The sequence below is a fragment of the Spermophilus citellus genome (genome assembly GCF_964194105.1).
Source record: "Spermophilus citellus genome assembly, chromosome: 11".
NCBI lineage: Eukaryota > Metazoa > Chordata > Mammalia > Rodentia > Sciuridae > Spermophilus > Spermophilus citellus.
In genome coordinates, this window is record NC_138192.1 from 81,661,381 (window position 1) to 81,681,676 (window position 20,296).

At 38.0% G+C, this 20,296-nt stretch overlaps 1 protein-coding gene across 1 annotated transcript in view; it reads right to left on the reverse strand.

The window, feature by feature from the left end:
- The window catches only part of TTN (titin), a 266,424-nt gene that overhangs the window by 164,948 nt on the left and 81,180 nt on the right, over positions 1-20,296 (reverse strand). The window contains exons 69-102 of the mRNA XM_081261924.1: positions 19,924-20,211; positions 19,502-19,780; positions 19,119-19,397; positions 18,732-19,010; positions 18,326-18,613; positions 17,917-18,204; positions 17,090-17,371; positions 16,512-16,790; positions 16,111-16,392; positions 15,713-15,991; positions 15,332-15,619; positions 14,874-15,152; positions 14,503-14,781; positions 14,116-14,394; positions 13,688-13,975; positions 13,257-13,544; positions 11,593-11,874; positions 11,090-11,368; positions 10,408-10,689; positions 10,019-10,297; positions 9,232-9,519; positions 8,838-9,116; positions 8,461-8,739; positions 8,093-8,371; positions 7,260-7,547; positions 6,827-7,114; positions 6,097-6,387; positions 4,158-4,445; positions 3,311-3,403; positions 2,906-3,191; positions 1,914-2,097; positions 1,620-1,709; positions 1,266-1,533; positions 478-738 (exon numbers count right to left, since the gene is read on the reverse strand). Coding sequence (XP_081118050.1) covers positions 478-738; positions 1,266-1,533; positions 1,620-1,709; positions 1,914-2,097; positions 2,906-3,191; positions 3,311-3,403; positions 4,158-4,445; positions 6,097-6,387; positions 6,827-7,114; positions 7,260-7,547; positions 8,093-8,371; positions 8,461-8,739; positions 8,838-9,116; positions 9,232-9,519; positions 10,019-10,297; positions 10,408-10,689; positions 11,090-11,368; positions 11,593-11,874; positions 13,257-13,544; positions 13,688-13,975; positions 14,116-14,394; positions 14,503-14,781; positions 14,874-15,152; positions 15,332-15,619; positions 15,713-15,991; positions 16,111-16,392; positions 16,512-16,790; positions 17,090-17,371; positions 17,917-18,204; positions 18,326-18,613; positions 18,732-19,010; positions 19,119-19,397; positions 19,502-19,780; positions 19,924-20,211 — 9,108 coding nt within the window. The remainder of the gene's footprint in view (positions 1-477; positions 739-1,265; positions 1,534-1,619; positions 1,710-1,913; positions 2,098-2,905; positions 3,192-3,310; positions 3,404-4,157; positions 4,446-6,096; positions 6,388-6,826; positions 7,115-7,259; positions 7,548-8,092; positions 8,372-8,460; positions 8,740-8,837; positions 9,117-9,231; positions 9,520-10,018; positions 10,298-10,407; positions 10,690-11,089; positions 11,369-11,592; positions 11,875-13,256; positions 13,545-13,687; positions 13,976-14,115; positions 14,395-14,502; positions 14,782-14,873; positions 15,153-15,331; positions 15,620-15,712; positions 15,992-16,110; positions 16,393-16,511; positions 16,791-17,089; positions 17,372-17,916; positions 18,205-18,325; positions 18,614-18,731; positions 19,011-19,118; positions 19,398-19,501; positions 19,781-19,923; positions 20,212-20,296) is intronic.

The following is a 20,296-nucleotide window of genomic DNA, read 5'->3' on the forward strand; positions in this document are numbered from 1 at the left end:
AAAAATAACTACTTAATAGCATCATATATGTTTCTGATTTGATCTATAAAAATTTATATGGATAAAATAACATTGTGTCCTATGAACAAAATATCAATTCCTAGCCAGGATTCTTTAGATTCCTAGCCATGACACTTATCTTCTCCAAGATTTCTTTCTAGGAATCAGAAACACTGATATGAGAATTATGAAATTTAGACTTTAAACAGAAATAACCTTTGAGTGTCATGTTTCAGTCTAGATTAAAATTTGCTTCTCGTCTAAAAGAAACATGAGAAAGAACTGGCACTTGTGGACATCTTTCCCTTTTAATTTGTATGAATTTTGAAATGGAAGTCAACACTCTGAGTATGTATGGTGGGAATGAGAATACACAAGCCCTTTGAGGTATGTCCAATGACAGGGTAGCAGGAGTCCTGCACATTGGATACTGCCCTATACCATACAGGGTAACTCCTTCCACAGTCTTCCACTCACCTTCAATTCTGAGCTCTGCTGAAGTTTCAAGGTCTCCATGTTTGCAGGCATATTGACCCTGGTCTTCTGCTCGGACATCTGCAATGGTCAGTTTATGGACTTTGTGTTCCACTTCTGTTTTAACTCTACCTTGAGGTTTAAGGATTCTGCCATTTTTGAACCATTCGGATTTTACATTTGGCACAGAAAATTGGCATGTCATGGTACAAGTCTGGCCTTCTTTCAAAGTAACATCCTGAAGGTGCCGTTCCCAAGCAGGCTCTGTTTTCGATACAATATTCATTATGTTCAATATCACATGAAGATGTGCTCAACACTAATTTAATCTCAGAAATATTTATAGCTCTTTATTTTAACAATGCAGATTAACATTTTATTTTTTTAGGGAATTAGAAAATTTTACTATTTTTTCAAATAAAAGGTAAAAAGTTGCAATGAAAATTTTCCTATTCCAAAAGTGAGAAGAAGCCAGATGAACTATAAATTATAATTAGCTAGAGATCTGGAACTTAAGAAGCCTTTGTTTTCTATCCTTCACTGGCCTACACTATTCTTTCTTTTTAATTTATTCTTTTCAGATATACATGACAGTATAATGTATTTTGATATATTATACATCCAAGGAGTGCAGCTTATTGTGGTTGAACATGATATGAGTTTCACTGGTCATTTGTTCATATATGAACATAGGAAAGTTATGTCTGATTCATTCTACTGTCTTTCCTATTCACATCACCCCTCACTTCCCTTCATTCCCCTTTGTATTTAGAGATCTTTTTCTAACTTACCTATTACAGTTAGTTTGGCACTTGCAATATGTGGACCACAAACCAGTCTGTAATTGCCCTGATCTTTAAGTTGACAGTTCTTGACTCTTAGGATGTGTCGGTCACCATCAATGGTTATTTCAAATTTATCACTGGGTTCCAGTTTTTCAGTCCCTTTGTACCAGGACAGCTTGATTTCTGGATAATTAATCTTAATGTCAATTTCAAAGACAGCATCATTATCTTTCAAAACAGTCTGATTTTCAATATCCTTGATCAGAGTGACAGGCTAGGAGAATAAAGAATTAAATGGGTTAGTCACTTATCATTCACAACACTCTTTTGTAACTATATTATCAGCATAGTTCATTTTACCTCTGTCTGGGTCAGCCTTTGTTGAATAAATGATACAAGTTCCTCAAACTCTTTTTCTTCCTTCTCTGACTTCTCTATTTCCTCGATTTCCTGAAGAGGCAAAAAAATAAAAGTATTACTTATGAAACAAAATTTAAATTATAGGATGCATGTTCAACTTCCATTCTTGATGCTCTTTGGGCTATATTAAATAATTTGCTATAACTGTAGGGTTCTGATAATTTAAAGGGGATATGTTTGTTAGCTGTTTCTAATGTATATTTTTCAGGAGGAGCTACATACAAAGGGTCATACCAATCTATGTGTCTCTTCTTCCTGACTTTGTTTTAGCAGTTCAAATGCTTGAAGGAGACCTCGGAAGTCAGTGATTCCATACATGCGGGCATATTTTTCATACTCTTTAGGATCAACATTTTTGAGAAGTTCCATGATATCAATTTCTTCTTCCTCCCCAGATACTTTCTTTAAGGTGGGAGTCCTAAATAAGAAATAGGAAACAAATACAAATCACTTGTCTTCTATTAAGTTTAAATTGTCTGCCATAATTCAAAGATTATGAATGTCTTCACTTTTCCCCTCAAAAAAGGAAAACTTGTATATTCTCCCTTCAAGAATGATTATTTTTTAGCATGTGACTGAAATAATAATAATAATAATAAAGAGGGTTTAGAAATGGAGTGGCTTAAGATGGGACTGTTGTTACAAAGCATAAAATTTGAACAAAGATTTTTTTAAGAAACAAAAGAATAACAGAGTATTTCTATAATTTTTTTAATCAGAGCCTATTTAAAGAATTAAAATATACACAAAAATAATAAGAGCAATGGAAAAAAATTAATAAAGGGTTAATATAACACATCATGGAAAAGATGTGTGGAAATTGGGTGTTGATTAATTCAATAATTATGTTCAAACATAAATTGTATTGAAATTCTTGGTAAATCTGAAAAATGTTTTAAATTATTGATCTAGAAAAATCATTTGTAACATAAGAAATCATGAATAGAAACAAAAATTTCATACTTAGACACATAATACACTTGGACTTCTCTATAGACCATTTCCTTTTCTTTAAAAGCTTTAAAATGTACCTCATTCTTAAGAACTTTCTCATAATTCAGGAATAGATTCTAACAAACTAATTTCCATTCAAATGTTGTGTATTTGCTTCTATGTTTCTATTCAACTGCCTTAAGAATCTCAACCTTGAAGTGGATGGTCCATGCTTCTTGAGATATTCCTGTGTGTATAAATAATTTCTGTGCACTATCCTTTATTGGACTTACTTTTTCAGGATTGCTCTAAGATCACCTTCAATCTTCTCCTGTTTCTTCCTTTCATCCACCTGTAGGTTAACATTACTTTCAATTTCACCATGTTTGTTAAATGCAACGCATCGATAGAGTCCAGAATCCGTTTTTGTGGTGTCTCTAATCTCCAGTTTTGCCTCATCGCCTTTTTGGTGGATGAAAATGCGACCTCCTTGGTTCAGTTGTCTCCACTTCCCTTTTGTCCATTTAACATTTGGGATTGGATCACCTCCAACTTTTGCAATGAATATTGCAGTGGTTTCTAAGGAATAACGAAAAAAATTATAAAAGCATTTGATTATCCCAAATTGGTTCTTCTGAAATGAAATGGGTAGCAAAAGTACAAGATTAGGGAAGATGTACTTTTCATGAAGCACTTACTTTCAACGACTCTGATACTCTGAGGTTCTGATACGAAAAAGAGTTTTCCATCTACTGCTGCCTTCTTAGCTGCTGGGGCTGCAGCTGGTTTTTCTGAAAAAAAATGTTTACATATTTTGTTATTACATCTCCCTTAAAACTATAATAAATATTCTTCTACATAAAATAAGCAGTAGAGGTTTGGCCATGTCACAAATATCATGTACTGCAAGACTTCCTTACTGTAAGACATATATGAGAATGGGTTATAGAAGATGAAGCTATTTTTTTAATATTTATTTTTTAGTTGTAATTGGACATAATACCTTTATTTAATTTATTTATTTTTAGGTGGTGCTGAGGATTGAACCCAGGACTTCACACATACAAGGCAGAGTGCTCTACCCCTGAGCCAGAATCCCAGCCCAAGACAAAGTTATTTTACAGACATTTATTCCAGTGATAGCTACTGAAGGTTGGACTACAATCATATTAGTAGATCAAATCTTGTATTTCTAGGCATGGCTTTATATTATAGATTTCCTATATGGCTATGACATCAAACTACTTTGTATCTCATCAGCATAGCATCATTTTTAGAACCTCACTAATTATACTCTTGAATATGCTGAAAAGAGGTTCAAGAAGTAGGGTGTGTGTACTTAGGGTAATTTCAAAGAATTTGTGCTGATATTGCTTCCATTACATTACCTAATGCTTCTGGTATAATTAGAAGGCTACCAATTGCAGATGATCAATAACTGCTATTTCTAAAAGTCTAATTCCATTCAGATTTACATTAAAATCATCAAATAAATGAGAGCAGTGGTTGGCTTGATTTGCATATTGTTTTCAAGGTTGTCTGTACCTTTAATGGTTACTTTTGATTTGGAAGTGTCACTTCCAGCCATGTTGGAAGCTTTGCACACATAATCTCCCGAATCTGCTTTAACTACATTCTTGAGTTCCAGCACAGCTGTCCCACTAGCAAAACTGAAGCTGCATCTGTCGGAAGGCTTCATTTCCCTGCCAGCCTTCAACCACTGGATCCGAATTGGCTCAGATCCCCGGACATGACAGCTGAGTTGCACAAATTCTCCTTCGCTTGCTGTTACTGGAGTAAGGTGCTGATCAAACACAGGTGGCTTCTTAGGTTCTGGAATTGAAAACGTATTTTCATGATGAACATGAAGAACAGAAAGGCAAAAGAGTGCTAATGTCCATTAAAAAGAAACAATCAAAGAACCTAACAGTTTTTCCTCCAACAGCTAACAGTGGTTACTGGAATGAAATAAAAATATGTGCCTGGGTTACTCCTCTCTGAATGTAGTAGTTAAGTGAACTATTTAAAAAAAAAACATAAAATTTTAAAAACAAGCAAAGAACTGATTCCATGCTGCCAGAATTCACCCAAGCATCTGTATTCTGATTAAGCACAGCGAACACGGAAAGGCAGTTACTGTCAACCTCTAAACCACATAGCACTGTTTTGATACTCTCAAACCTGCCTACAGCTGCATTTTTGCTGAACCCTCAAAACTCAGAGTTTACTTGGGAATTCTGCTCATCAAGAGTAGCAATGATTGCTATTCTCTGGAAAAGAAAGCCAAAATTTGAGTCATCCACAAGCCCAAATCTTAAAATGTGATTTTTCTCTGTTCATTTTTAGCTATTAAATGTGGCATTTAAAATCCAAATCTAGTCTGAAGGATTTACAAGTTGAAGTTCAATGTTCAATTGAAAACCAAGGATGAAATCACAAGCAACCTGAGAAGAAGTGCAACTTGGTGTTAATAGTTCTAGTCAATGATTTTGAGACCTATATCCATATAAGAATAAGGCCAATGTTCACAATTATGAATATTACAACCTTTAGTCCTCTTTAAGAAAAATTCTAAGCCTCAGAATTCTATAGAAATACATTTATATACTTGGTAGTAAAACTATCATGAATATAAACTACTGCTAATAATATGGTTTTCATTTTACTTCATGTATTGCATTTCCATTCTATCAAATGATAAATTTGAATTTTAATACAATGTAGTAATATTAGCCTATTAGTAATATTAGCCTATTTATAATATTTAACCTATTATCTGTGTGTTCTGAGATGGCCAACCAGATCATCAGAACTGGTTAATTAATTTGAAGCTATTCAATTACTTTGTAAAGTGATTCTGATGAATCTGTGCCATAATTATCTGGATAAAGTCATTATGGTCTGAGAAGCAGACAAAATTCTCATTAAATAATACAGTGTATTTCTTTGCCTCAAATGATGACTATGTATTTAAATACACTTTTTATAATGATATATAATGTGAGCAACTTTTACTCTTTTGTTTGGAATTAAAATTCACTTAATAGGCCAAAAGCTTTGGGCAACAGATGTTAAACAATAATCCTTTAGAAATATACTCAGGGAATGTTTCAGAATATAACTCATAGTAAGCAAAGCTAGCACATTCAAAAAATTTTTGAATTTTTTGAAACGAATGTGCTTCCTAAAAATACATGTCACTTGTGGTCACGTTTTAAAGTAGGCTTTGACTTCTAACTTCTTGAGAGAATCTTGGAATATGATTTAGAAAGGTAAGATTTTAATCTATTCATTAAATGACACCTATTTGTGGGAACCATGTAATTAAGTTATAGTTTTTTTTTAGTAAACCTTTATGGAAGGATTATAACCCAGTTAAATTTTTGTCTATTATAGTTAGTTAAGATGTCAGAAGAAATGCACATGGGTATCTCATGGGTACTGAAGAAAAATACAACTGGCTGGGGCTGTGACGGTCACTAACCTTTGATGACAATTGAAGACGTGCACAGAGCAGAGCCTGCATCATTCGACACTTTGCATGTATACAAACCAGCGTCAGCCATGCCTGCCTTCTTGATTTGCAGTAGTAGTGTGTTGTTCTTGAATGTTATCTCACAGTTAGAAGTTGGGTGGATCTCTACATTATTTTTGTACCAAGCCACACTGATAGGCTGGGAACCAGCCACACGCCCTTCAAGTTTGAATGAATTCCCTTCTGTTTCTTCTATTGTCTCCGAGAGTTTTTTAGTGAAACTTGGTGGGATTAGCCGCTCTATAAGAAATCAAAAAGACAAATGAAATAGAATATGGAAGCAGGTTATTACATTTAAACTTTTCAAGAAAAGAGAAGTCCTGTGTTTACTTTAAAATCCAAGCTAACCATTGAAATATACAGTGCACCAGGGTATGTTTCTAAGAATTTCTACTTCTAGATAATGAAAATAATTTATAGTCATTTATAAAATCACAAACTTGTAAAAAGAGGGTGATCTTAGGGTTAAGTAGGACACACACAGTTTCAGAAAAAAAAATACAGCCTTTAAAGATTACTTTTTCTCTGGATAAACTTATTTCTTCTTAAATATTTTCATGTCATTTGTTTAGAAATGTTGCCCTACCTTGCATCCACCATAATAAAACCTGTGATCTTCAGCTCTACTCTAAGTTAAAATGATCACCCTTTGTAGGACCACATGCAAAATAAATGATACCTTTTATATTTAGCTGAGCCGTGCAGGAATCTTTTCCCACTTCATTTACAGCATAACAGGTATATTGTCCAGAGTCTCCTTTGTCCACTTTGAGGATCGTCAGGTGAGCACTGTTTTCCAGGTAACTGATCTGGTAGTTCCCGCCACTTCTTATCTCTCTGTTGTCTTTGGCCCAGCTGACCTTTATGGGTTGTGTTCCAGTGACATGGCACTCAAAGTCAGCACTTTCGCCCACCACCGCGTCCACAGGGGCCAAGGGGATGTCAAAGAAGGGTGGGTTCTTTCCCTCTGTGAGAAGAACACAAAGACAAGGTGTCAGAGACCACGACTTGGTGCATCCCAGTTGACAGAAATCATAATGTTTTCTTCCCAGTTTTGTACCAGATTGTAAAAAATCTCAACTATGAAAACAGAAATTTAAGAATCCACAAACCTGTGAGGATGAGTTTGGCACTAGAAGAAGCAGATCCTATAGGATTTGTAGCTGTGCAAGAATACTGGCCTGCAAGGCTCCTATCTGTTTTAAAAATATTGAGAGTGGCTACTTTATCTAAAAATGATGTTTGCACATTTGAACTGTCTTTCAGTGGCTTGCCATCTTTGTACCAAGACACCGAGATAGGTTCTGATCCATTTATGGCACATTCAAAAACAACTGGCAGTCCAACCGTTTCTTGCACATCTCTCAATTGTCGAGAAAATGATGGCGGTAGTTTTTGCTCTGTAGGAATAGAATTTAAAGCATTGACTACTCATGGATGTTTCAAATTTACCAAATATTCTTCTCAAAAATATATATGGATTTCTACTAAAATATCAGAAAGTATTAACAGCTCTTGAATAAACTCAGAGACAGAGGAAGGCATGTAGACTTTTGAAGCAAGTTTGTACAGTACAAGATGCAAAATATCTGTAAGCCAATAGAATAATTTATTGACTTAAAGTGTATCTCTGGACATGCAGCAGAGCCTCCTAATTTTTAAGACTATCTTCTAGCAATTTCAGTGAGATTCATGGGGTGGAATTTTAAAATATATGGTCACTTATTTTTCTTAAATATTTATAGAGGAGAATGAATGCATGATCCTTCTAACTATCTCATTTTTATCAGTAAAGGATATAGAAAAGAATGAACTGCTAACTGTAGATGAAATTACATAAGCAGAAAATTTAGCATTTGGATGTTCTTAAAGAGGTGGCCTTCACCAGACTTTAAATCTTGTTTAAAAGAAGCACAAGTTTATTCACTTTAATTATTGTAATCACCTTGAACAGTAAGGAAAGTTGAGCATGAAACTTCTCCCACACTGTTTTCAGCTCTGCAGATATATTCTCCACTGTCGTTAATGTCCACCTGGTTGAAAACCAGTGTGGCAACATTGTTCCTAAAATGCATTTTGTAAGTAGCAGTGGGTCTCAGTTTTGTATCTCCTTTATACCAGGATACTCCAATTTCAGGGGTTCCAGCAAGCTGGCATTGTAAAGAGGCAGAATCTCCAACAGTCACCTTACCAGGTTCCAACTGCCTCACAAAATATGGTGGTTCTGCAACCAAGAGAGAGAATCCATCATGAGGGGGACATATCAGAATCATGGCTCGTAGACAAAGATATGAATGTGCAATCATGACAAACCTAGTATCAAAATTTGTGCTGAGCAGGAATCTTTTCCAGAAGCATTCTCGATGTAGCAGTTGTATTGTCCTGCATCCTCTACCATGCTGCTTGGAATTTCCAGGATTGCTGATTTCTCAGTTGTGGTTATATTACACCTCTGGGAAGGAGTTACATTTATGCCATTTTTCTTCCATGTCACCGAAATGGGAGGAGTTCCAGTGAATGTTCCTTCTAGGATTAGGGGTTTCCCTTTTTCTATGCTGTAATCATTAAGCCTCTTCACAAATTTGGCTGGGGCTAGAATAAACATTAAAAATATGAAATTAAATACAGATACAGATACATATAATCACTATATGCATATTAATTGTCTAAACGTGGGCTAGCAAACATACCTTTTACAAAGAGATGTGTTGTACAAGATGTCCTGCCAGCTTCGTTACTAACTATGCAAGTATATTCTCCACTTTGGGATGTATCCACTTCAAACAACTCCAGTTCAGCCACTGAATCTGCCAAAGACACATTGCATCTGGGCCCTGGTACTAGTTCGCTGCTGCCCTTGAACCAGCTTACACTGAAAGGTGGAGTTCCTTTTATGATGCTTGTGAAAGTTACATTGGTCCCAGTTAAGACATCCATGGGATCAGGTTTCTGGACAAAAGATGGTGGTTCTAAACACAAGACAAGAGCACAAATCAGAAAAAGTTTAACATCCATGAATTGTGGTGATAAAAATCCTCAACCATTTATGAAATGTGATTCTATTTTACTGTATTTTAAACAGACCTCTCACAGTCAAAGGAGCACTACATTCATCAGAGCCAGCCACGTTTGTAGCTATACACGTGTAGTCACCAGCATCGGATTCTTCCAGCATGTTCACAGTTAAAGCACAAGTGTTATCTGTCAGGGTAGTCTGGTATTTTCTTCCAATGCTGATCTCATTTCCTTCATGGAACCAGGAGACAGAGATGGGGGGCGATCCATAGACTTTGCATTCCATTACAACCGAGGAGCCTGATAGACCGTTTGTCTCTTTCAATTTTCTTGTGAACGAAGGAGGAATAGTTCGATCTGAAGGTAATTAAATGAGAAAGCCAATAAACAAGGGATATTAGATATGAAACGACTTGAAAAGAGAATTGTTGATGGAATATCCCTAGATCCACTTGGCTCTTTTGCAAGAATAACAAAGAATTCCCTGTAGGGAATCACACTATCAAAATCCCGGGGAATCAATGAACAGGATGTCAGTTGACTTACTAGGGATTTTGGTCTTTTTTTGTTATTGTTCTGAGTCATCTTGGGGCAAATTATCTGCGTATAACTTATAGGAAAAAAGTACATTCACCTTATCTAGGGGTTAGATTTTACTCCTATACCCTTTTGGAAATTTCTCCAGAAGAAAGGGATGTAACTTTTGAACCTGGTTGTCTTCTAACTCTAGAGGTCTATTACTCTGATCAGAAGATGTCAGATTCATGTTATGCCATATAAGGTGAAGCTTTCCATGTAAATATATAAAAAATCAGAAACTACATTATTATAATGATGAATGAAAAGCCCAACCAACCTGAAACTTGGATGGAGGCTGTGCAGCTATCTTTGCCGACAGGATTTTGCACTTCAAAGCTGTATACCCCACTGTCACTGGGTGCCACATTGATGATCTTAAGGCCAGATACTTTGTTGAAGAAACTAATTTTGTACTTGTTGTCACTTGTCAGCTCTTTTCCATCTTTAAACCATTTAGTACTCAGTTCAGGTGTGCCGGTGACTGTACACTCCAAGGTACAGGTGTCTCCTGTGGTAACTTTTATGGATTCTGGCTTTTCCACAATTGCTGCGGGTTCTGGAATGAGATGGAAATTACACCATATTTTAAAATCAAGTTGATGAAATGAAAGAAAACACAGGTCCTCGTAACTGTGTGCCTTCTGATAACATCCTATTTGTACTAACCGAGGACAGAGAGTGTGGCAAAGCACTCCTGCATCCCAGCGTCATTTTTGATCTGACAGGTGTATTTCCCAGAATTGGCTGGTTCTGCTCTTGAAAACTGTAGTGTTGCAATGTTTTCTGAGTAAGAAATCCAAATGTTGTCACTCTCTCTAACAATTTCCCCCTTATCTTTGAACCACACCACTGAAATTGGCTCGGCGCCTTCAATGGTCGTCTGCAGCTGGACTTCCTCACCAATGATGGTAGAAATGTCACTGAGCTTCTTCACAAATCTTGGTGGTGCTAGTGAAAAAAGAAGCAATCCAGGGTTTTAAAACGTGTGGAACTGATAACCTGTCCCTCAAATTATGACTACTAGCAGTCAAACAATTGATAAAACGTTATTTCTATTCCTTAAATAAGAGGTGTTCTTGGTGGATGGGACCAAGGACATCTTAGAGCTCGTATTAAGTAGAAAAAGAAATGGACTATCTTATCTAGATTTCTAAATCCAATGGAAACTAATTGGGAAAATGTATCCAAAAGGACATTTGGTATGATTTAGAAAAAGGAGGCAGACTGCACAGAAGGATTTAGAAAGGGAAATGAAGAATAGTCTTTTAGTCATAAAATGATAAGGCAATAAATAGCTAAGGCAGGCAGGACAGTTTTAAAATTAAAAAGAGAATGATGCTAATCTAACCTTTCAGAGTGATAGACCCAACACAAGTGTCACTTCCCACGTCGTTTGTAGCTTTGCATTGATACTCCCCAATGTCTGCAGTGTCCACATTCAGGATGTGGATACTCGTGAGGAAGTTTTCAGACATGATCTTATACTTCTTGCCACTCCTAAGTTCTCTCTTGTCTTTATGCCAAGAAACTTGGAAGGGAGGAGTGCCCTGAAGCTCACATTCAAGGTGAACATCAGCTCCTTTGAGTGTCTCAATGGGATGAGGCTTTTTGCGGAAAACAGGTGGTTCTAAAATGGGAAGAAAGGGAAAATTAGGAGGTATTCTGTAAGAATATGGTTAAAGGTAAGAATCAGTTTTCACTCTGTCAGAGAAAGAAAAGGCATCACTTCCCATTTTTTTTTATTGTGCCTTTGAACGATTTTAAAATGCAGATGGAGAGTCAGAGAATAAAGAAGCCTATAGGATGGGGTAAGGCTAAGGTGAAGACTGCCAAGGGGGAGGAAGGTCTGACCTTTAACTTTTAAGGAAGTGCTGCTGCTCGCACTGCCTGCGGCATTGTGGGCCTCGCACGTGTAGTCCCCGCTGTCCTCCACACTCAGGCCATGCATTTCCAGCACCGCCACTGAGTCGATGAATGACATTCTGAATTTACTACTCTCTTGAATTTCAGTCTCATCTTTGTACCATAAAACTTTGATTTCCGGAGATCCGCCTATCTTGCATTCATATCTTGTGTATTCATCCTGTTTGACAATTCGTGAAGGTTCTAGCTTCTTAATGAACCTGGGTGGTTCTAGGGAACCAAGGGGAAAAACACAAGTTAAGGGATGGAAAAGACACATATAATTCAAGATGAGGTGAAAAAAGGCATCTCTGTCAGAGAATCCCTTAGTTCCAGAAAACAAATTCATTTAGTGCAGTTCAAGGAAGAATAGTTAAATGAAACCTAAGTAGAAAAACCCCTAAAATAGAACATGTATTTTTTTTGTATATATACAAATGTCAAGTATTACGACTAAAGGAAGGATGGTGCAATCCTCTTCCTAGCAAAGAAGCGCTTCTCTAGTGCCAAGACCAGAGGCAATAGCAATGGAAGCCCTCTCAGAGGCTGAGGGAGTTTGATGGTTTTCGTTTGTGTGACCAGTAGAGGACCATGTACTTCCGAGGGCTGTGAAGATGTCAGTGATGCACTATGAAGAGCCAGAGCAAAATGGGTCAGATATGGTAATATTTTTAAAGTACCATTATCTCTTATGGGTCTTAAATAGCTATTTCTTCGACCCTCTTAATTTCCTTTTGAAGTGGGTGAGATCAATGATTTCTTTATTAACTGAAGCCAAATATTCAGGCTTAGGGAGGTAAAAATGACTTGGTATATGTCATAGAGCAAATGGGCTGCTAAATCTAATTCTATTTTAATTTCAAGGTATTTATAAACCATTACCAAAAAAGAAAATAAAAAAAATCCTTTAAAATGCTCTAATGGGTTAGACCAGCAGTCTACTGAGTTAAGTGTTTAATCTCTGACAACAGCTGCCATGAAAAGCATGACTGTCTTCCATAATATCAGATACTGATGTGCTTCCCCTCAGCCCCTTGACTTCCACTATTAATTAAGCAGAGCTAGTGGAGGAAAAGAAGTTGACTTTATAATTAATCTGGCTTCTTTTGGAAGGGCTTAAGAGTTTGGAGCTGAATTATGCCTTGGAGGGGGGAGAATCCACTCACAATCAGTAAGTACTGTGGAAAATAAATCATTTGAGATAAATTTCTTCTTTTTGTTCTCTGGTAACTTCATCCGAACTTGAGTTTTCTTGCAATTCTGTGAAAAATTTTTGTTTGCTATCTCCCTAGTCTCTATTTATACACTTTGAAAAGAAATTTTCAGTTCATGTTTTTCCCAGTTTTATATTGAAAAATCAGTCCTTATTTAGAAGGTCCTTGAGCCATTTGATTCTTTTTTCTTTTTTTTTTTTAATTAAGTGGCTAGGGATTGAAACCAGTCTTATACATACCGGGCAAGTGCTCTATCATTGAGCTATACCTCCATGCCCCATTTGATCATTTCTAATCACTAGACCATGGTCCTATACATAGTTCTCAAGTATACCCACCATCCTGTATCTTAAGACATTGAAAATATAAGAGTTGTTGGTACTCCACTCTGACAAGTACCTTGTACACCCAGCTGAGCAGAACAAGAGTCTTTTCCAGCAACATTGCTTGCATAGCAGGTATACTGCCCAGCATCGCCTTTGGCTACTTTGAGAACAGTCAGAGTGGCAGTATTTTCAACCAAAGTCATCTTGTAGTTGCCTCCGGGGCGAATCTCTCTGTTATCTTTGGCCCAGGTGATTTTGATTGGTGCAGTTCCAGTGACGTGACATTTAAAAGAACCACTTTCTCCAAGAGCAAGATCTACTGATACAGGTTTTAGATCAAAGAAAGGAGGCACTTCATGCTCTGAAAAGAATGAAGACCAACATGGCGATTTTAGTTGCCATGTTCCCAGATATGGAAAAGAAATTAAATGACAACAGTCCTTTGATGGCCAGAAGCAATGAAGCTGCTTTGTAATAAAGAGGGTAATATGATGTAATACTCACCTGAGAGAATGAGCTTGGCACTGGATGACGCAGTCCCAAGAGGATTGGAAGCTGAGCAATTGTACTGACCAACATGACTCTGGTCAGTTTGCAAAATCTGAAGAGTTGCTACATTATGAATAAAAGATGTTTGCAAATTAGAATCATCTTTCAAAAGTACCCCATCCTTGTACCAAGACACCTGAAGAGGTTCCGAGCCATTGATGCGACATTCAAATGCAACAGGGAAACCAAGAGTCTCATGAACATCCTTCAGTTTTCTTGCAAAGGAAGGTGGAAGTTTGCGCTCTGAAAAGAAGTTGCAGATAATCCTTATTGACAAGAGAGCATACATCTCTAACATATCTCAACCCATTAAAATGCTGATGTTTCCAAGAAAATGAATCTGTCAACACATGGCAAGACTTGTTAAAGAAAACCATGGTCACCTTTGATAACAAGCACAGCTGAAGAAGCGACTGCACCCACGCTGTTCTCCGCCTTGCATGTATACTCTCCCACATCACTGTGATCCACTTTGTTGATGACTAAGGAGGCAACATTATTTTTGAATTGCATTTTGTATGCAGGAGCCGATCGTAGTTTTGTGTGCTCTTTGTACCAAGAGATTCTAATTTCTGGAGTTCCATCCACTTTACATTGTAAAGTTGTAGGCTCTCCAAGAGCTGCTTCCACATGTTCCAGAGGCTCAATAAAATAAGGTGGTTCTAAGGTACAAAGGATGGTAATCAATCGATCATGCTAACTCAAAGAGGGCATTTCAGAAGGAAGAGAATAATAAAAAAAAAATAATAAAGAGGTAACTGTCAACACACCTAAGACTGATACCAGAGCATCACAAATGTCTTGCCCAGCTTCATTTTCTATCAGGCAACTGTACTGTGCATAATCCTCTATTGTGCTTTCAAGAATTTCCAGTATGGAAGATTTTTCTGTCATGGTGATACTGCAGTTCTGAGACTGTGAAAGAGGAAACTCATTCTTCATCCAACTCACGGAGATGGGAGGTGTGCCAGTGAAGGTGGTCTCCAGAACTATGGGGTTTCCTGTTTCAACACTGAAATCAGCCAGTCTTTTCACGAAAGTGGCTGGTTCTATAAGAAGAAAATGTGAGGGCAAGTTATACCTTCAAATGAAGACTTAGGAAAATTTTTAAAAGATACAGGAATTGGAGAAAAGAGCAAACCTTTCACAAAAAGATGTGTGGTACAGGAAGCACTGCCAGCATCATTGGTAACAAGGCAAGAATAGTCTCCACTCTGCAGTGGCTCTACCTCAAACAATTCCAGTTCTGTGACAAAGCCTTCCAGAGAGATGGTGCAAGACTCCCCTGACACCAGTTCCCTGCTGCCTTTAAACCACTTGACCTTGAAGGGAGGGGTGCCTCTAATGACACTGGTGAATGTCAGGCTCATTCCTGGAAGAACTTCCACAGAATCAGGAGTTTGTTCAAAAGATGGTGGTTCTAGATACCCCAGGGGGTGGGGGAAGTGAAAGAGAGAGGAAAAAAAATTAAGTGAGAAGTGTGCTTACTCCTTAAAGAAAAGGAAGACTAAAAGTGAAGACAAAACAAAGGAATTCCTGGCCAGGCAGGTGTTAGGCATGGGGAAGGAACCTTGCATTGCGCCTGTCCTTCACACTGACCTTGGACAGTCAGAAATGCGGAGCATTCATCAGAACCTGCCACGTTGGCAGCCACGCAGGTGTACGTGCCGGTGTCGGAGGGCTCCAGCGAGCTCAGTTTCAAAGTACAGACGTTTTCTGAAAAGCTGGATTGACATTTGGGCCCACTGACGATCTCATTTCCATCCTGAAACCAGCCTACCGAAATTGGGGCTGAGCCAGCGACTCTGCACTCTAGAACAGCTGAGGTGCCCAGGGAGGCGTGAGTGTCTTTCAGTTTGCGGATGAAGGACGGAGGCACAACCCGATCTACATGGAGAAGGGTAGTTTTCCATTTAAAAAAATTTATTTTTCCCCTTCAAGAAATAAATGGTGCATTTATAAACATCTCACTTTACTCACCAGAAACATGGACAGATATGGTACAGTTGCTTTTGCCAACACTGTTTTTCACTTCAAAGCTATATAACCCCTTGTCGCTCATTTCTGTGCAAGGGATTTTAAGAGAAGCCACGTTTTTGATAAATGTAATGTGATGTTTGCTGTCTGCAGATAATTCTCTTCCATCTTTGAACCATTTGGTTGAAAGTTCTGGTGTTCCAGCCACCACACACTCTAATGCAAAAGGATTTCCAGTAGTGACAGTCATAGGTTCTGGTTTCTCTACGATTCTGGCTGGTTCTAAAAGAAGAAGCATATTGCATTGAAAAAAAAGTCACCATATTATAGCATTAAGAGTACTATTTGCAGAAAATGATCGCCGGGGTCAATTTTTTCATGTACTGTACTTTGCTACTAACCTAGTACAGTCAAGACTGCTGAGCACTCTCGCATGCCAGCATCATTTTTGATTTGGCATACATATTTTCCAGAATTGGATGCTTCTGGGCTTCCCAGTTGGAGGGTTGCGATGTTATCAATGAATGAAATCCGAATGTTTTCACTCTCTCTGATGACTTCACCTTTATCTTTCAGCCAGACCACAGATATTGGCTGGAAGCCTTCCACCACAGCCTGTAACTCAACGGCATCCCCAATAAGAGTGGAGGTGTCGCTTAACTTTTTCACAAAACGGGGAGGTTCTAATGGAAGAAATTTGTGTGGAGGAAAAAAAAATGAGAGTCATAGTCACATCAATTATTAGTCAAGCAGGAAGAAATTAAAGGGAAAGGCATGTATTTTTGTGCCCATGTATACAAACCTTTGAACTTGACTGTGCAAACACACGTGTCACTTCCCACCTCATTAGTGGCTTTGCAATGATACTCCCCTACATCGGAAGCTTCAAGATTAAGAATATGAAGACTGGTATCAAAGTTTTTGGAAGTGATTTTAAATTTCTTGCTGCTTCGAACTTGTTTTCGGTCTTTCACCCACACCACTTCAAATGGTGGGGTTCCCGAAAGCTCACACTGGAGGATCACATCAGAACCTTTAAGGGCTCCTACTGGAGGAGGCTTCTGAATGAAAACAGGAGGTGCTACCAGAGGGAAAAAAGATGACACACAATGAGAATATCTGCTTCCAAAAAAGATTTTTAAAAAATTCCTAGACTTTAGGTTTCTCGTTTCCAGTATCTAGAAATATTTCCTATCAATGTGGGATCATTAAGAGTGTCTGGTATGACCAAATGACACTACGGGTTGACCCAAGAAATTACAAATTCATGAAAACCAGCTCAAGAGTTGCAAGCAAACTTTCATTCTGAATCTCATAACACTACTAAGAAGGAATCCAAATTAGAGGGAAGGTAGGAAAAGGGAGCCAAGCGTATCTAACCTTTAACCGTCAGTGAGGTGCTGCAGCTGGCGTCACCCACACCATTATGAGCTTCACAGATGTAGTCCCCACTGTCCTCAGCACTGGCTTCATTGATGGTGAGCAGGGCCACAGAATTAACAAATGACATGTTGTATTTCCAACTTTCATGGAGTTCACCGTCATTTCGGAACCATGAAACTTTGATTTCTGGGGAACCACTGATTTTACATTCCAGTTGGATGGATTCTCCCTGCTTTGCAACTTTGGAAGCGTCTAGTTTCTTCACAAATTTTGGAGGTTCTATCAAACCAAAGGAAACAGTCCGTAAGGAATATTTACATGTTAATATAGCCTAGTTTTGTAGTTGAGCAGCCAATGAGTTCATATGTAAACTGGTTTATTTTTTAGATCATACTCTAATAAATTTATGGTAAAATAAGTTATCTTTTTATTAAATCCTATTTTAATATTTTAATAGAGAATTCAGTTGAGATACTGTAGTCTGGATATGTAAGTTAAAAATACTAGCTAATATGTTACATATGGATATGATCAAAATTTAGCAAGATGAATCAAAGGGTCATAACAGAAAAAGAATGAAAAGGGAGAATGTATAGTTGAAACAACATTTGACAAAGACCATGAAACAATACTCTTTGGCAAGGTTACACTTAGAATATACTAACTTAAGGCATAACAGAGAAAACAGATCTTTGGTTAATATTGCCTCCAACAATTCTAACATGATCCAATTAGTTCATCTCAAACATTTAAAAACTAAGAAAAATTTTCAAAGACAATAACTTAAACACAGGAAAGAATAAACACTGGTCTATGACAGATACCTTTCACACTGAGTTGAGCTGAACACATGTCTTTGCCAACATCATTGGTGGCTTGGCAAGTGTACTGACCAGAGTCTCCTTTGCCTACTTTAAGAATTCTCAGGTGAGGAGTGTTGCCCACACAGGTGATTGTATAATTTCCTCCAGGACGGATCTCCTTGTTGTCTTTTGACCAAGTGATTCGCATTGGTTGGGCACCAGTAACATGACACTCAAAATCAGCACTCTCTCCAGCAATGACATCTATTGATACGGGCTTGATGTCAAAGAAGGGAGATTTCTTAGGTTCTGGAAGATGAGAAGAAAGGGCAATGTATATTTCTGTGCTTTTTCTTGTAGGTCATTTCTACTTTGACAATGAAATAGGAAATCATGGTTTGCAAAGAGAAAGGGTGACATGGGAACAAACCTCTGGCTGTCAGTCTAGCACTAGAAGATGCTGTTCCAAGTGGATTGGAGGCTGAGCAAGAATACTGGCCAGAGTGACTCAAGTCAGTCTGCAAAATTTTCAGAGTTGCCACATTATCTACGAATGATGTCTGTAGATTTTCGTCATCTCTTAAAAGTACCCCATCTCTGTACCAGCACACTTGGATGGGGGCGGAGCCATTTAGTCGACAAGTGAGTGTAACAGGTAACCCAACAGTTTGTTCAATGTCCTTTAATTGTCTTGCAAAGGAAGGTGGGAGTTGGCGCTCTGTAGGAAGACAAGTAAGACTTGAGGCATTAGTAGTGCAATTGAGAAGTTTCTCACCAAGAAGTTGTGAGAAAATTAGGGGGAAAAAAGAAATCACTTATGTGTAAAATAATATCACCTTGAATTCTGAAGACAGTTGTGGAAGAAGCAGATCCTATGCTATTTTCTGCTTTACATGTGTACTCTCCACTATCGTTGATATTCACTTTGTTAAAAACAAGTGTGGCCACATTGTTTGTAAAGTAGGTCCTGTATTCAGGAGTTGACCGTAACTTGGTATCTCCCTTGTACCAAGACACTGTAATCTCTGGTGTCCCAGCAACTTGGCATTGCAAAGAAACTGAATCTCCAACTGATGCCTCCAGAGGTTCCAGTTCCGATATGAAATAAGGTGGTTCTAAAGAAGAAAGTCTCACAATCAGAAAATGGAATTAAAGAAAACCAAACCAACCATGCTCTATTCTAGAAGAATGCAAAACATATGGGAGAGAATAAGGTAACACACCTAATGTAGAAACCAGAGCTTCACACACATCCCTTCCTGCTTCATTTTCAACCTCACAGGAATAGTGTCCTGCATCTCTTTTTGTGCTATTCAGAATTTCCAGTATGCAAGTTTTCTCTGTTGTGACTACATTGCATCTTTCAGATGGAGATATGCTAACGCCATCCTTTTTCCAGGTGACTGAGATGGGAAGTGTTCCAGTGTAGGTGCTCTCCAGAATTATAGACTTCCCTGGTTCTACAGAATGATCGCTTAATTTCTTCACAAACGTAGCTGGTTCTGGTGACAAAGCACAGCAGTTAAACACACACACAACAACAACAACAAAACAACCCCAAAATGTATAGGAAACAGGATGAGCAAGTGAATGCACTTGAACAAACCTTTTACAAAAAGACGCGTAGTGCAGGATGCCTGGCCAGCATTGTTGGACACCACACAAGTATATTCCCCACTCTGAGATATGTCAATATTAAATAACTCAAGTTCTGCCACAGTGTCTTCAAAGTAGATGTTGCACCTATCTCCTTTCACCAGTTCTCTGGCACCTCTGAACCAGCCGACCTTGAATGGTGGGGTTCCTCGAATAACACTTGTGAAGGTTACATTTTTGCCTGGTAGTACTTCCAGAGGTTCAGGTTCTTTCACAAAAGAGGGTGGTTCTGTACATAAATGTGAGAGACAAAAGATCCTGTGATGTTTGAATTTGGTTGCAATTTTGAATAAAATATAAGAGCACTTTTGGATGTATATCAATATGGTAGGAATTTGTAAGGAATTCCTTAAGAAGTTGACAGACACTGACCTTGTACAGTCAACACTGCACGGCATTCATCTGACCCAGCGACATTAGCAGCTACACATGTGTAATTGCCCATATCTGAGGCGTCCAGAGAATTCAACTGCAATGTGCAGACATTATCTGAAAATGTGGTTTGGTACTTTGCTCCACTGACAATCTTAGTCTTCTCATGAAACCAGGCAACAGAGATAGGTGATGATCCTGCTACTTTGCATTCCAAGATGCAAGAAGCACCCAGGACCCCACCAGTGTCTTTCAGTCTTCGTGTGAAGGAAGGAGGAACCATCCGGTCTGTATGAGGAAAGGCAAGAGACTCATTGTGATTTGAAAGAATAGAAGAGATTGAAAGAAGAAAAACTTGTAAAAGGAATTTGTA